This window comes from Ricinus communis, chromosome 10 (assembly GCF_019578655.1).
Source record: "Ricinus communis isolate WT05 ecotype wild-type chromosome 10, ASM1957865v1, whole genome shotgun sequence".
NCBI lineage: Eukaryota > Viridiplantae > Streptophyta > Magnoliopsida > Malpighiales > Euphorbiaceae > Ricinus > Ricinus communis.
In genome coordinates this window covers 18,697,001-18,715,045 of record NC_063265.1, presented here as the reverse complement: position 1 = coordinate 18,715,045, position 18,045 = coordinate 18,697,001, and the positions used below count along the sequence as shown (strand labels likewise).

Below are 18,045 nucleotides of genomic sequence, written 5' to 3'. Positions count from 1 at the left end.
AATACAAGTTAGAGCTCTGAATTATGAAAAGCTATTTCTGCTTTTTTTCTTTTTAAAAAAAATATATAATAATAATAAAAGAACAGATATTTTATGAATGAGCAATACTATATAGTTTTTTTTTTTTATTCCATTTCTTGCTCACGTGATGTGACTATTTTTAATATTTTAAAATAGTGGGCGGCAAAAAGAAAAATAAAATATGATAGGATGTTTAACATTCCTTTATGAATTTAATTTGTTTTGAAAACTGAAAAATAAATATTCTTTTATAGAAAAGATAAATATTTTATGAATACATTTTGTTTTTGAAAACTGAAATAGGAAAACCAAAAACCAGACCCGAAAAGAAGAAAAGGAAAACTTGATACTTAATGGCCCTAAAGCTTTTCATTTCTCATAACTAAATGCAATTAGCATAAGTATGATCAGTCTCACTGATGGTGGTAGTTAGCTTTCACTGAGTAGAAAGGCTCCATTCCCACTAGAAATAGATAACTATCGTCCCCACCTCCAGGATCTACAGCCCTTTTTGGTTCCTTCTTTGGGAGAAGCTGAGTAGAGAAAAACGACTGATGATTGTTTTCAGATCAGATTGCTCAAGCTGCTGAGAAAGAAACTATATTCTACAGAGCGCTTGACAGTGAGGAAACCCTAACTATTTTTCACCTAGAAGTCTGTCCTACGGTGAAAGGGGGGGAAAGGTCTCCTTTTTAATTGTATTTAACGAGAAGGCCTTCTCTTACCATGACGAGAAGGCATTCTTTTCAGTTGTAAAGAACCTTGGCGAGCTTTTGACTGGCCTATGAGAGAAATGAACTTACGTACCGATTTTGCATACTTAAGAGAAGGAAAATGACACCACTCCATTGATAGAAAATGTGTAAAACCATTAAAACAGCAAAATTGAATTTCACTTGCACTCAACAACAGCTTCAGCAGCTCGCCTGGGCTTGTTTTTCCGCCTGCTCCCAATTTGTCGGAATCCAGTACTCATTGTTGAATTACTAGTACTCAATTTTGTTCCAACACCATTATCCTCTTTGACTGAATTTGTATTTTCTTTGGTATGTCCAGGCCTCTTCCTTTTCCGTCCATTCTCAGTGGGAGACTGACTTTTCACATCTTTACTAGGGATGGTATCTTTTGCATCCTTCCCATCTTCATTTAGCTCTGAAGCTGCTTCTTCTTCTTGTCCATTATCATCATCCACTGGTTTCATTGGCCTTCCTCTTCTTCTATAAGCAGGAACTTTTTCTTCTTTGTCACTGCCAGGGCCTTCATGTGAAGCAATAACAGCCTGCTTCTTCCCTTTACCTCTGCCTCTCACCATGATCTGAAGTTTGCTTGATGCAAATCTTAAACAACTAAAGGGTCCTGCAAATATGAGCAGAAAAGGCCTCACTAAACAATGTATTTAAACTCATAGTTCTAAGATCAAAAAAAAAAAACAAAAAGGAACAGCAAAGGTAGCCACGACCACAGAGAATAAGAAGATCAATATAGTAAGATCTATCCACCGATCACCTGAACCACTATGATCAGCTCTGATTGACGGCACATATTCCTCAACTTTGATGAATAAGAAGGTAGAAAAAATCATTACCCGTATTCCAATTTCATCTATTAAAGACACAACTTATACATTCAAAGAAAAGTTATCCAGTGTTTAATCAATTCAAAATTATTCTTCATAAAACCCCTGACTAGTCAAAATTATAAAAAATTTAATTCTTTCTCCTACCTTCTTCTTCCTTGGTAAGAGAATAAAATCTTTACTCAAAATTCTTCCTGAAAATACAAACCATAATGAGATATTAGAAAGAAGTTGTCTAAAATACTTGATAGGAGAAAAAAATAATTGAGCTTCACATCCCAGATCAGTCTAGCACTAAAATCCTAACCAAAATCATACTCAAACCATGGAACCAGAGAACAAAAAATCCTTGATGACTTCGCTTCAGATAATATTATGGGACTAAAATCAAGACTCGCAATTCCATGATAGGTTGTTAAAAAAAAAATCCTATTTAAAGGGAAAAAGCAAGCTTTGCATCTCTCATATGCTAAACATAGACAAACCTAACAAGATTCAAATGAAATACATATCAATTTTGCTACTTCATTTCAGCAACAAAGACAGCAAAAAACCACCACAAGAGTAAGAAGAATATACATTTCCATCAAGCATCACAGTTATATAGAGAAAAGAAAGAATCAAAGCTGACCTCATTACATATACCCAAGTGCTTAAATCATTACACTGAACCCGATTAGTATAAACTAATTTTTCCAATCAAGAAGCTACCAAAAATCCCAATAAGCAAATGGATTTCTTCTCTATCAATATTCAATAGTTTTCTAAAGGAAGCAAGCAAAGAACAACGAATGATCTGAATGAGAGTATAAACAAAACCCAGATCAGAACTGATGTGATTAAAGAGAAGTAGCAGCAAAATGATTGAGACTTTATAGAGTTCAATTTGGGAGCTTAGATATAGATGAAGTGAAGGCTGAGACAATTGATACAAACTGCACAAGAGAATAAAAGACAGAAAGAACGGTAAAATAAACAAATAAAAATGCGTTTCATTTTCTTTATCTTTTCATTCTTTTAGAAAAATTAAAAAAGTTAGTATATAAATTTGTTAAGATATGATAATAAAATATTTAAATTTTAAAAAATTATAATTTAGTGTATAAAATTAAAAATTATTATATTTAAATATAAAAGAAACTCCTCTCTCTAAAAAAAACATATTTGGTCATCTATATAAAAAAATTTAAATAATTAAAAAAATAATACATAAATTTATTAAAATTTAACAGTTATGTGTTTAAATTTTTTTAAATTATAACTCATTATGCGAACTTAGCAAATACTTGCAATTTAGTCAACCTATCACTATATAGAAACATCTAAAATAAATTGGTTATTATTTAAAATGATAGTCTTGACTATAATCTTAATTACTAATACATTTACTTATAATATATATAGTATTTATCTATCTTTATTATTTCTATTGTTTAAATGAAAGAGCTATCCTCCACGTAAATATTATTTTTTACTATGAAAATATAATAGAATTTGATTTGTTTACATCAGATTTTTTATATATATAAAGTGACTAGTATTATATACTCAAATATTAATATTTTATAAATTTACAAATTTAATTATAACTTTAAAGAATTTAAACACTTAATTATTAAATTTTAACAAGTTGGTATACTATTTTATAATTATCTTTAAAATAAGTTAATATAGATAATATTTAACATGTTGTTGACATGCTATATATACTAAATTGTAAGAATTTACTAGATTTATACACCAAATTGTAACTCTCAAAAGTTTTAGCACTTAATTATTAAATCTTACCAAGTTTAAGCACTATTTTTATAATTAATTTTTCTTAACTTTATAAAAAATTAAGTTGTATTAATAAAATATAATAAAATATTTAAAATATATTTAGATTATAAAATAAATTTTAATACGTATTAAATTATTATATTTATTCATTAAGAGTGGTCTTCATTCTTATTGTAAGAATTTTTTTAAAAGTCAAAATTGTCTTTTTTTCTTTTTTCCCTAATAATGACGAAAGGGTGATATATTAACTTAATTTTGTAAAATATTTTTCAAGAATTTAGCACCTGAGTTATATCTGTTTGAGAAATTTTACTTTTTCAATTTTTTTTATAAGATTATATTTGAAATGATAAGTCATTTCTATTATTTCTTAAATAAAACATGTTGTTTTAAAATTAACATAAAACATATTAAACAAAACAATTAACAATCACTAAATTCTTATTTTATTAATATCTTTAAATAAAAAGTTAACTTTAAATTTCTATAATTTAATAATATTAATAACAAATTATATTTATATTATTAAAATGAACTTTTTAAAAGTATTTATATCTTCAGCTAATTGAAAAATAATATTTAGGAATTAGAATTTATGATTTATATTTTTTATTAATAAAATATTTTTAACGTTGTGAGTAATAGTTCTGATTACTCTCCGCTCAAGAATTCTTGTTTAGATAAATTTCTGCTTATTTATGTGATAATATGAGACAAAAATTTAAAAAAATTATATAAAAAAAGACAAATAAAAGAAAATACAAAACATATTAATAAAAGTTTAAAATTTTAAAATAAAAATATCTAAAATTTTAAAATTATTATAAAAATATCATTTTATATGTCTTATTATTATTATTATTATTATTATTATTATTATTGATGAGAAGAAGAAAAAGAAATACATTAAAAAAACTAAACTTCTTGAGAGATTAAAGAATAAACAGTTTAGAGGAACATCGTCAACTAAAAAACAAACCGACAATGTTTCAAAACCTACGAGTACAATTTGCATCTATAGTAATTTTTGTATTTTGAAAATATAAAAATAAAAAGTAGAATTTGCCCCTAGTTATAAAGTAGCTTTGATTTTTCCATTTAGAAAAACCTCTTTTCTTTCTTTTATGAAAGTTCAATTTTATAAAACTAGAAGATTTTAACTTTTCCTTTGAACATAAAATTTCATGAAATATATAATTATTATGTAGAATCAAATATATTAGAATGTCTAAAAAAATCAAGGAATAACTGTTATCCGATATATTTTATTTTATTTTTTTAAGAAAAAGGTACTATTCTAACTCGAATTCGGAGAGTCAAATCTCCAAAAGGACCATAGAGAGGCTACACCCCCACTGAACCCTATTTAAATAGCAGATAACATGGAGAATTTAGAGGAGAATCGTGAATCCTTGGGTGAAAAAGTGGTCAGTTGTTGTCAAGATATGACTTCTTTGAGGAAAGTAGTTTTCGCTCCACTTACATGTGCTATCCTGTGTCACTAATTGGGAATGATCATCTTGAGCATGGTGATCAGATCACAATGCCCCAATCTGTTTTGGATCGTCTCTTGGATTTGCATGTCGACTTCCCAATGCTATTCGAAATCTGCAATGACTCCAAGGTATGTGTTTCACATTGCGGAGTGCATGAGTTCACTGCCAAAAGGGTTCGGTATTCTTGCCGAATTGGATGATGAAGAACTTGCACCTGCAGGAAGGTGAGCTCGTTGTCCTGAATAGTATCAGACTGGAAAAGGAACTTACGTAAAACTACAACCTCATTCTATGGATTTCATGGGAATTCTCAACCCCAAAGCTGCCCTGGTTTTGAGTTCCAAGTTATTTTGCCTTACCACTGGAGATACTATTATGATCAATCATAACTGTAAGGATTTTGTTATTGATATAGTCGAGACCAGGCCATCTTCTGCTGTTTGTGTTCTTGATACGGACTGTGAGGTTGATTTTGCACCTCCTCTGGATTATAAAGAGCCTGTAAAACCAGCTAAACAGATTAAAGAAAGGAAGAGGAGGAAGAGCCAAGGGAGGGAGAGGAACCGAAATCATTCCATTTACAGGAGTAGCTAGACATTTGGATGAGAAGCCTGGGGCAGAGTTGGCTTCATCTTCTGTTCAGAAAAATAAGCAAACTGTTGATACAGATACAAGCATGGCAACTGAGTCCCAGTTCAGATCAAGGAAACGTCCAGGAAAGGTGGTGTTTGGTTCCTCTGATGCTGAAAGCAAATCTAAAGAGCCAAAGAACAAGATTGCCAAAACTGAAACTCCAAAGAGAAAACAGTTTCAGCCATTTACAGGGAAGAAACATTCATTGGCAGGATGACTTTTTCATGTTTATTTGTGTCCTGAGACTTGTTATCGTAAAAGCATTAAGCAAATATTTATGCCACTGTTCAAGTGTCTAGTTATTATGGTGCATTAGCAAATGAACTTGCAACAATATTTAATTTTTAAAGCCCTCTAGCCTTCCATTAATTGCTTTATATTGTGTTCCTTAGATTATTTCCCCTTGCATGGTTCCAGTCCGACATACCCTCACCAGAAGGCTGCATAACTAGAACCGATTTACAAATACTGAGTGCCGAGTGCGAGTGCTGAGTGCTGAGTTGTTGCGTGATTGATAAGCTTGCATAAAAACAAAACACTGATATGTATGTCCAATAAATTAGGTAGACTTACCTGATTCATTAATCATAACTAATGATTATACTTGGATAAAAAGTGAGCCCCAAAAGCATAAAATCAAATCAGTACAGAACTGAGATCCAAACTTCCAAATAGAGAAATAGCGCAAGCTATTACCATAACATAATAAGAAATTAATTACTCAACTACCCCATGTACATAGAGAAGAGACATTCTACAGACTGGGGGAAAGTTCGATCCAGGTCCCATAAATGACAGAAAAATTATTAACATACTCTTGGATTGTAGCACAATGTAAGATATACTGGAGGTCTGACATGATACCTAGTTCTTTCTTAAACTAGGCACTTGCCTTCACTTAATTCCAACTCTAAAGCAATACAGGCCATGCAGAATTCACAGTGCCTTTTTTCGCAACACGGGTAATCATTAATGAACCAATTTTATTACTAATCTTACAAATATCCCCTTCTAGAAAAGAGAAATTAGAAACTGCAGTCATGTTTAATCATTCAATACCACTATATTCTTTTCATTGCAAGCAAGCTTGCCATCAAGCTAAAGCATTTGAGAAGTCTAATTGGAATAACACCCGTATCAAGTGACATAACAGGAAAATTAAATCATGAAAAGCAAAATCATGGCATACCTTACTCATCACTTAGCCATTACAGAACTATAGTACAAATATACAAGCACAGGATATAAAGCTGGCAACACCTGGAATAAAACCACAAGTAAAGAATTGGGCTATCATACTCAAACCGTCTACACTACTTTTAACACCCTCATCTAATGATACAAGAATACCTTCAATATGATTGCAAACTTTCAAGCAAGCCATCAAAAAGGAGAACACACCATCTGGAAAAGAATAGAATAACACAGATATCAGTGACTGACGAAAAAGAAAACTGAAGCAATATGATGAAATGTGGTAAAAGGAAGTTGAAGATCTTCAAGTACCTAAAATTAACGAATGAAATACAAATAAGTTGTCCAGATGTCAGCAATGAACTGCACAATTGTTCAGTCACATGGCGGTGAGCAATTAGTCAAGTTGAAGCTGTCTTTACATGCCTTGAATTGCAAATTTACTTTGAACTTCTAAATCCTATTTATTAGGACACAACCGACTATAAAACTCGGTGAAGTCAAGACGAAATAGGAGGAATTTCAAATCAACATGTTGCTGCACTGGCAACTGAGATAAGAATCCTTTAAGCAATGTTGTATATTCCTTTGCTACAGTATCCAGTTCATGCCCCATATTTTGAAGAAATTCCCCTGCACGTTGAGTTAAGGCCTTCCGGCCATCACTAATCCATGATCCAGGTTCTGAAGATTTATCAGTTGCCTGCCTTCTTGATTTTTTCTTGTCCTGAGAAGGTAAAGTGCTTGCCATGGTTCTGGAAAAGGCAGAGAGCAGGTGTGATTCAGAATATGCTCATTGAATTAAAATATTTACAACTAAACGATAAACGAGAAAGAGCAGCACAGTCCATAAAGATGAATGCTGATAACACAGTACAGTCTTCACCTTGCTTGCAATTCATGAATGCCTTCATATAGTCGATCTGCATGACTTCTGAAACGTAATATAAGGTCAAACAAGACAAAGAGCGACTTGTAAAGAAGCTGAGAACGTTCACCAAGAAGAGATTTCTCCACAATTGAATGAAGGTACTTCTCATGGGCTGCAAGTAAATCATCAAGATCTCTTGCAACTTCCATGTCATTTGAAAAATCAGACCATGATACCTCCAAGACTTCAAACATGATATAATATTGCAAGTTCGTAATAAAATGATTCATTTCATCCCAAAGAACCTGGCATCGCCTTAATGTTGAGAGCAACTGCAACTTGACTGCACCCTGCAGCTTAATAAATGCATGAGAAGTAATGCAATTTGGTTTCATTGTCTTCCAAGCACCAATAAGTGCATGCTCTACTCGTCTCAGCTTCCACAAAAAATTAAAAATTCTTAAATACCTTGCCATAACAGACTTTGTAAATACTGTATCTAATGGAACTCTAGCATCATATTCCAAAGAGAACACATCCCAGCCCCTATCTCCAGTGCCATGTGGCATCATCTTGACCCTCAACCTATCTAATATGTCAGGGTCATCATACTGAGCATTAGATGATCGAATTGCACTCTCCAGCAATCCAGCTAGCTTGAATGAGCTAATAGTATTAGCAGGCTCAGAAAGTTCAGGCCCGACAATATCCATCAGATACTGAACAAAATCACCTTGGCCCAGTAATAAATAACGCTTGATTGCAAGGCAATGCTCTTTGAACTTATACGTTTTATACATGACATCTAAGAGATGCTTATCTGTTCTCTTTGCTGCCTCAACAACCAGGGTTTCAAGTGCATCAGTTTCACCATATCCAAGACTTCCTCTTCTAGTTGTGGTTCCAGCAGCAGTAGCAGCCTCAGTTGCAGTATCAGCCCAGCCACGATCATCACAACAAACACGAAGAAAATTTATTGACTTTCCAGTCCTTAAGATACGCTGAGCAAGAGACGGTGAAATGAATGAAGGAAGCATCCCAGCATGAAGCCGATAACCCTCCCTCCAAAGTGACTCGGCTTTCACAGGCTGACCCACCACAAAAAACTCAGCAAAAAGGTCCTCCAACTCCCCTTCCAAAACCCAGCTCCTAACCATTTCAAAAAGTGGGGAACAAACGCGCTGAAGTAAATTCCTCATAAACTCATGAACAAGTGGATCACCATGCTGCGCATGCAAATGTATAGCCCCAGCCATTGCCCCACCCCTCAAAACTCTACACTTGTCAACCAGAACAGCCATTAACCTCATTTTCACCATTGGCTCTGCAAACCAAACCGACAATCTCCTCAATGAAAGATAATTACTTGAACTAGCCATCTCTGAGATCAACGGAATTGGATTCATAGACTGCGCTTCAAGCACAGCCAACAACTTATAATACTCTGAGAGCTCATCTTGCAATGCAGCACAAAATGCTTGCCCTACAGTGCCCACATCTTCAGCTGGAAACCGATCCATACTCTCTGAGATATACCCTTTAACCTTCCTAAACAACCACCCCAACTCACATAACTTCCTAACCATAAGCCTAGTAGCTGTAGGAACCTTAACATTATCCATTAAAACATAACCATCAATATTTGCATCAAACTTAACATATCTCCCATCAATACCTTGACAAGCATACAACACATCTCTCACCAAAACCTCCTCAGTCACTTCACTTTCTTCTTTAACTAAATTAACATACTCCTTAAAGGCAAACTCACGCAAATTCTCAGGATCTTTTGCGACCAATAAAACTCCATTATTCCAATCCTTATCTCCTCTCTTCAAATTACAATTAACCCGCGAATCATTACTCGAGTCGGGGCTATTTAGAGCTAAATAAGGCAATAAATGAGTGGAGTTTGTGCCATTTTTAGCAAGTTTTTCATCTTCAGATATAATTTTAAGCAAATAAAGAACTGCCCATTTGTTATTGACGCTACCAGGACCATTTTTGGATGCGAATTTGTTATAAAGATCAGCGAAAGTAAGTGCCTGTGAGGATTTACCTTGAGTAGCGAGACGACGTTTGATAGATTCAGCAATTGCAGCAGAATCAGGTGAAATTGAAGGAGTTAATCTGCTGGAAAGGATACGAACTGCATAGCGAAGAGCATTCTGGAAATCAGTTGAGTTAGGGTTTGAATTAGGGGTTTTAAAGTTAGGGTTTTGAGAGAGCAAGCGATGCACTAGCTCTTTAACTAGATCTATGATTTTTTGCTGATCTTCTTCTTCCATTTTCTTTTCCCTCTTTTTGGAGAGATAGTGAAAAGTGGGACAGAGAAAGAGAGAGAAAGTAAGTATGAGGGTTTTGATTAGAGAGAGAGAGAGAGAGAGAGAGGGGGATGGATAGAAAGGTTTTTGATTTTATATGGGCGGGGAAATGGAAACTTCTTTTTTTCTTTTTCAAATTGGGTTTGTTGAAGAGGAAATCGGAGTTCTTATAAGGTTTTTTCTGAAAAAGAAAAATATGAAATACATTGATTTTCAATAAATGGGTACAAAATCAGCAGTAGAGAGGTCCATCTAAATTCAGCGATTTTGTTCCTTGATGGAGTTATTTACATAAAGACAGTATTGTGATTCAAGTGGAGTTGCTAATCTTTTCTGCTGTTATTTTACTTTTTTTAATGTGCTTTTGATATTTTATAAATGAAATCAAAAGTAAACATGGTCAAAATTCATCATTCTACTCCATTGTTAGACTATACTAATTAATAAAAATTAGAGATAAAGTATAATAAAAAAAATATGATATATTTTTAGTATTGTAAAATGTATATGGTTTTAAATTATGATAAAAAAAATTTCATTATTAAAAAGCATCGATTTATGAGGATTTAACACATTCATTCTAATTTACTTTCATTATTTTATTATTCATATTTAATAACATGAGTTTGGAGCTTAATAGTTCTTAATTATATTATCTGACTATTAATTCACGGAAAAAAGTTATTGATTCGATGAGATCGATTAAGTTCTAAACTCTTATTATTAAATAATGTAAATATGATAACGATGCTTGATGATATTAAAGATAACTAATTTTTTGCCAATTAATATATTTTAATGTTAAAATATTTTTTGTTATAATTTTTAATAACATATTACTTTTTGTCTCAACATAATTACATCCTAAAAGTTGTCAAAAAATAAAACTAAATAGTACCTTTTTTGTACTATTTTTAAAAACTATACTAAGTATGACCGCAATTGATTAAATAGTTTTAAATGCGATATATATATTTTAGGATAAATCTTTTAAACTAAAAGTAGAAAACATGCATAAGTTTATTAATATTTAGCAAAAATATAATTAAAATTTTAAAAATTATAAGAGTATAATTATATTTCTAAAATTAAAAAAATTATATCCTTGATTTTTGTACAATTAAAAATTATGATTTTTTTTATTAGAGAATTTATGGCCTTGTTTGATATAAATAGTCTATTATTTAGGAAGTATATTTCTCAAAAAAAAAATATATATATATATATATATATATATATATATTTTATTTATCTAATCTCCTGAGTAAGTTATTCTTCTATTTCACTTTCATAAAATTTGTTTGATCATATAACTCAAACAAAATTAAGTGCTATTTTTTTTTTTTTTTTACTTCTCTCATACGTATATCTCCTTGTGATTGTGCTATTACATATTTAATTTTATAGTTTACATAAGTTCTAATTGAAACTGATCGATTCACAATTCTCTAATCTTCATAGTAATTGTTGGGAAACTGTTACCTATTGGTTAGGCAAAATAATAATAATAATAATAGAGGCGATTTAATAAAGAATGTGTTAAATCGAGAGTGTTATTATAATTAAAAAAAAATCTGAAAACTTATATTGTTTTGTTTATTATTTAAGATTACATTTTTTTCTAATTTTTAATTTTTATAGTGTTAAAGTAAAGAGTACAATTTAATTATTTTTTTCTCATATTTACGATCTTAATTGATTTTTGTTATTTTTTTGCTGAAAATAACCATGAAACAACTAGAAAATAACAACATTGTAAGTTAGGAAAATAAAATAAAAAAAATCCTATACCATGTAATTATAGGATAATAAGCCTGTAACAGATAAACACTAGAAAACTTTCTAAAAAAAAAGAATCAATTTAGGAGAACATTAGTTAGAAAAAGCCTAAAATGGTTGAACCCTTTAGACTTTATAGGCCCATGTAAATGAAATCCAAAACTCTACAGAGGCCCATATATAGAAGCATCAACAGCCCACCTTTTCTGTTATTTTTCTTTTTACGAAATTACATAAAATACAATATTTTTCTAAAAGTATTATTTTTATTTATAAAATATTTTAATTATACTGTCTTTTATTTTTATTATATAATTTTTACTGTATTTATTTTCTGTAGGTTATATATGACTGAGGTTTTTTTTTTTTTCTTTTTTTAACTCTTTTTCGTCGTAATTTTTCTTCTAATTCTATTCACGACTACTATTTCTTTTTTTTGCTCATTGTTATCTAATTATGTCAATCCATATTACATTTCACTATTTATGAACTCTCATTGGAAGTTTCATCTCCGTTCATTATCACTACTCTCATGGAATTTCCTGCTCTTCATTATTTGTTCATTTTTAAATTTTATAATAAAAGAATTAGGAGATCATATATCATCTTTCTCATTTTTTATTATTATAAATTTATTTGTATTTATTTGTTGTTAATTAAGAATTTGTGCTTTTTTTCATACGGAACTTGAATTTACAGCCTGAATTCTTAGGATACTACCTTGCTGAACTAAGCTTATTGGATTACAACTGTGTTAAGTTTTTACCTTACTTCATCTGTCATATTTCTTGCACGATTCATGATTTAACCAAAGATACATCCTGGGTAAGTGTCAAATTTCAGATGGCATTAGTTTGTTCATATTGGTGCTTGTCAATTTGAATTGTTGGGGATTTGTTACTGTCAACTTGAATGGAGTTTGGTAATACAAGTAGCAGCCAACTGTGCTTTAGATATCTTCTTTTACAATTATCCTGAACCTACAATGACTATCATAAATTGAAGCTTAAATTACTTGATGCATGTTGCTGAATTATTCTTGTGATATATTGCTCTTTCATGTCTTAAGAAGAGATGAGTTCTTGAATCACTTGGTGCACTGGAACCTAAAAAGAGCATCTTGGAAGATGATTTTAAGGAGCAAGAAGAGAATGTTCGAATTGATGTTCTTGACAATGGGGTTGATCGATGATGGAAAGTACTACTGCCATGGAAGAAGTCCCACAAGGAAAAAGGATAGGGATAAAAGATGTGATAGCCATAGATACATGAGTCGGGACTACAATAATTGCAATGGACATTAATCTTGAAAAAGAAAATAATTTTCTTTTTTCTTAAAGAATTGGAAAAATTCCTTGAGCATAAAATATATATTTTTATTTATTTTGTTAAATACAATCTAATAACATTTACTAATTAAATTATATTAAAATAATATAAAATAATATTATTAGATTAATTAAATATATTAAAATAAATATCAAAATTATATAAAGTAAATATAATAAATTAAATTAATGAAATACCATACACAAATAAATATATAAAAGGTATACTAAATATATACTAACTGGATACCAGTGTACTAACATATATTATTTTTTTATTGTACATTTAAAAACACAATTAACATATATATAAAATAAATCATATATCAATTATATATTAAATATATAAAAAAAATATACAAAAATTTATAGAATATATACTATATATGTAATTTTTGTTTTTATATTTTTAAGGATATAAAATTAATAAGTATATTATATAAAAAATAAGTTAATTTTTCTTTGCTATTAATGGGTATTTCTTAGTTCTTTCCTAGTCGGGTTATATTTTAATACAATTGATATATATTAAATTATTATACAAAAACTACTTGCAAATCACATTACAGTTAATTTTTCTTCTAAAGTGAGTAATTTGGTTGCTGACTGCCTACCTAAACTTGGACACTGTTTTCCAAAATGTAACTTGGCTAAAGGACGGTCCTAATTGCATCCAATCTACTGTGGTGGTCCAGGTTGTAATTTTATTTTCTTGGAATGAAGTCCAGTTTATTAAAAATATAACTACTTGTATTTAGAGAACATAAATTACTATCTAAATTAATTAATTATATAGTAATGTTTTACAAGGAAATTTATTATTGTTTTTTAAAGCAAACAATTTAGGATTTTTCAAGCATCTCAATTTTGGATTTTGCTAAAATATTTTTTCGACGTATAATTTATATATTTTATGTTTTCTTATTAATATAAATTGTCAATGAATTTAAATATAAGTAAAATTTATAGGAGATAAAATTTTATGGATGAATTTTATAATTATCAAATATCACTAATTAAATTTTAAAAATATCTAATATATAAAAATAATATATTTAATTAATTAATAATTAAATATTATATATAATTGAAAGAATTTAATATTTAATTATATTAATAAATTATTAAAATTAAATTAATACGAAATTTTATAGAGGGTGGAACCTCTTCAAGCCAAATATGCTCCGTGTCCACATGTTGAGCATAGTGAGCTAAGCATGTGCCACAGAATTTGCCCACTGTCCACAGTTCCTTCCATAGCCCACCATAAAGCCAAGGCTTCTGCAACAGTCACGCTAACACTCATACTCACCCTTTTAGCTCCCGCCAGAAGAACCTGTCCAAGATCGTCTCGGACAATGAAGCTAAAGCCCACAGTACCATCTCGATACAATGTTGCGTCTATCCCCGCAAACAAACCAAGCCGAAGTGAATTTTAACAAATTCGGATAGATTTAATCTGGCCAAAACTCGAGCTCAGGCTATTTCAAAATTATTAAACTCGCAAGTAGTTAAAACTTAGATTCATAAATAGCTCATTTATTATATTAAACAAACTAAATTTGAATTCAGTTTGTTAAATAGTCATATAATAAAAAAGTCCAAACTTATTAAGTATTTTGAATATTGATTATAGTTATAATTATTAAATAATTATTATAATTATTATTATTATATATAAATATAAATGTATATTATATAGATAGTTATATATTTATATTATATATATAAAATTTTAAATTTAAAAATAAAATTATTTTGAACTCGAATTCGAGTCCTTAAATTAGTCTATAGACGAGCTTACTCATGGGTCCCATCACAAATTTATTTGTGAGTTTCCTAAACAAACCAAGCTCGAGCTCATGAGTAAGCTCGCGATGATTCAAGTCTATAAACAAGCTTGTAAACGAATATGCTTATGAGCTAGATCACGAGCTTATTTACAAGCTTCCTAAACGATCAAAGCTCGAGTTCAAGCTCATGAGTAGACTCGCGAGCCAATGAACGAATAGGTTTGCGACCTAACGAACCAAATTCTATTAAGTTCAAGTTCGGTTCGATAAAGTTATCGAGTTTGAAACTAAATTTGAGTTCAGATGGATTAACTTAACGAATAATCTCGAATGAGCTCGTTATCGAGCTGAGCTCTGATTAACTCGTGAAACGTTTAGTTCATTTACAGTCATATGTATATATGTATTGAGTTTATAAGTATCTCATTGTGGCACTTGCCATGCAGTTAAATGTTGTTCCACCAAGTTAGGTTCCTAATGATTATAATTTATTAATATTTAGTTATTAGTGTATAAAATATAGTGTAAATTGAGATTATTAATATTAAAGAAGAATCATTGTCACCTTTTTTTCTCATGTTTTTTTTCTTTATTAAAGTTTTATCTTTTGGCCCACCATTGATTACTTTTAAATCGACGATGGTTCTTTTTTCTTCTTATTTTATATTAGTTTAAATAAATATTAGTGTTTGTTTGAAGAGTTTTGTAGTTCTCTATTATGGGTGTATTAGTTCTCATTTTATAGGAGTTTTACAACTTTCTATTGTGGCAATATTAAATTCATCCTCTATAAAAGAGAAAAAAAAGTTCAATTCAATACTTAAACAATTAGGTTCGTTAAAAAATACTTATAGACTTAAGACCACTAAATGGAGCGTTCTTTCTGCATAATTATAATCTATTGCTTCGTCAACATGATTAATAATTATTAGGAGTAATTTTCTTTACATATATTTCTTAATTTTTTTTAATTTTTATCTTTTATATGAAGGTGTACTTATTAATCTTCATTAATAGAATATACAAAAAAAATAATAATTATTAAGAAATGTAAGAAATAAATTTTCCAAATAAAAATTTATCTTGATATCATAAAATGATCAACTGTCATGTATAACTCTAAGGTCGATTAAATCACATATAAATTGTTAAATTAAAATTTATAAATTTACAACTAGAAAATCCACTAAAATTCACCTCTCAAAACCATTTAAATTTATTGATAGATAATAAAACACTCAAATTTCAGATTCCAAAGTTTGTGACATAGTCTCAATGTATGTATATATAGTTGAGAAATAAGAGGGTGAATTAGGTTGCAACAATTATAATGTTTAGTTGATATCTTATTGGGTAAGAATCGGTCCACTTTGCTGCCGGCAACATTATTCCTTTCTTTGCTACTTCCCACTACTCAGTTTTTGTTGATGAACCAATCATGTCTATAAAGTGTAGGAAGGGCTTTACAGATTCTTTGAGTTTACAAAAGGAGACAAAATCTACAAACCAAACCCTCTCCCCCCACAAAAAAGAAAAAAACTAAAATTTTAATATTTACATATTTTATGTCCAATCAGAGACTAAAATTTTAATTTTTGCTGTTATATAAAATTTAAGAATTATAAATATTTGATTTTGAATTCTAGTTGATTTATTTATTTATAAATTATTTTTGAGAACATTTCAAGTCCAGTAATTACTTGTTTTAGGAAGTGTGGGGTGGACCGACAGAGTATGGTAAGCGGTGGCTTTCAATTGCTAACCGACTCATTGTTCACACAATAATTGATATCTTTCGTCAAAGTATTTTGGGATAAGATTATTATGTTATTGTTTTTTAGTCTATAAACACTTATTAAGTTTGTTTTATAATATATTTATATTTCTTTAAACTAGTTTACTCATAAATAATTGGGGCATAATTTTACTTTATGATTCTTATTTATTTTGAAAATAATTACATAGCTAATTTTGAATCTGACACTTAATGATTATTTATTTATTTTTTTTTTAATATAAGAGAAATAAAATTAGAAAACAGACGTGGCAAATTATATTATGGACCCAGATACGCATAGCAGCGTGTATCTAGACTATTTAACACATGCGGTGAAATTGGCAAGTTTTATTTTGTAACATTTTTTTTTTTTGATTTAAGACCAACGCATGTACATAGTGAAGGATAATCTTTTAAATATTTTTTATTTGTTTGCTTTCTGAATTGTATTTAGTTTTATTTTTTATTTTTTTAGTATTATATAATTTTATGAACAATAAAATAATCATGTCCCAAGCTAGTTAATTATGAATTTCATAATATAGTTTTACATTTGATATTTAGAAAATTAATAATTTTATTAAGCATTAATCTTTAAAATTGAATTTATTTTACATTAAATATTAATTATATATTATTTGAAAAATTAAAAATTTTAATAATATTTAATAGATTTTAATTTCTTATTATTTATTATAAAATACAACATTAAAAATAAAAAATGCTTATATATAATTTTTTTTTTCTAATAATTGTCATTTTTAGCAATAAATCTACTTTTCAAGTTATGAATGTATTAGATTCTATGAACCTCAAATGTATATTTAATGAATTTATAGTTTGTTGATGACGAACCTGTTATTATTTAACTTGTATTAATTTATTTTTTACACAAGCAGAATATTTATTATTTATAAAGTGTATATTCATCTATTATTAATGTCGAGTTCAATAAACATAAACTTCATATTCATTATTTATAAAGTGTATATTCATCTGTTATTAGTTCAGGTTCATTAAATGTAAACTTCAAATTTATTACTTATAAAGTATTTATTCATCTATTATTAGCATTAGATTTATAAAACACAACTTTTAGGTTCATGTATATTCATCTATTATTAGCGATAGATTTATTAAACATAAACTTCAGATTCATTACCTATAAAGTATATTTTCATCTATTATTAATTCAGGTTCATTAAACATAAACTTCTGATTCATTGTTTACAAAGTGTATATTCATATATTAGTGTCAGATTTATTAAACTAAATTTTAGGTTCATTACATATAAAGTGTATATTCATTTGTTATCAGTATCAGATTCATTAAACATAAATTAAATATTTATTAATTTTTACTAATGAATCTATCTTAACATATGAATATATTTTTATTTAATTTATGAATTTCTAGACTATTATCTATACATCTCTGGTACACATATGATGAACCTATAATTTATAACAT

The 18,045-nt window shown here is 29.1% G+C and overlaps 2 protein-coding genes and 1 pseudogene across 4 annotated transcripts; 1 reads left to right on the top strand and 2 right to left on the bottom strand.

The window, feature by feature from the left end:
* Window positions 1-847: 847 nt before the first annotated feature.
* LOC8277453 (RNA polymerase-associated protein LEO1) lies at window positions 848-2,546 on the bottom strand. Of its 3 annotated transcripts, XM_015727311.3 has the most exons (4): window positions 2,229-2,546; window positions 1,745-1,791; window positions 1,528-1,572; window positions 848-1,377 (listed from the first exon to the last, which is right to left on the bottom strand). In XM_015727311.3, the coding sequence occupies exon 4, from the start codon at window positions 1,331-1,333 to the stop codon at window positions 914-916; it is 420 nt and encodes a 139-aa protein (XP_015582797.1). In that variant the 5' UTR covers window positions 1,334-1,377; window positions 1,528-1,572; window positions 1,745-1,791; window positions 2,229-2,546; the 3' UTR covers window positions 848-913. The 3 variants fall into 3 exon arrangements, with proteins under 3 accessions (XP_015582797.1, XP_015582795.1, XP_002532344.1); XM_015727309.3 differs by lacking the exon at window positions 1,528-1,572 and having other exon boundaries at window positions 2,229-2,545; XM_002532298.4 differs by lacking the exons at window positions 1,528-1,572; window positions 1,745-1,791 and having other exon boundaries at window positions 2,229-2,545.
* Window positions 2,547-4,840: 2,294 nt separating this feature from the next.
* On the top strand, window positions 4,841-5,923 carry LOC8277454 (annotated as a pseudogene).
* Window positions 5,924-6,666: 743 nt separating this feature from the next.
* LOC8277455 (gamma-tubulin complex component 3) lies at window positions 6,667-10,106 on the bottom strand. The gene is made up of 3 exons (XM_002532300.4): window positions 7,589-10,106; window positions 7,015-7,457; window positions 6,667-6,912 (listed from the first exon to the last, which is right to left on the bottom strand). Exons 1-2 carry the CDS (start codon window positions 9,859-9,861, stop codon window positions 7,163-7,165), a joined length of 2,568 nt encoding a protein of 855 aa, XP_002532346.1. The 5' UTR covers window positions 9,862-10,106; the 3' UTR covers window positions 6,667-6,912; window positions 7,015-7,162.
* Window positions 10,107-18,045: the final 7,939 nt, after the last annotated feature.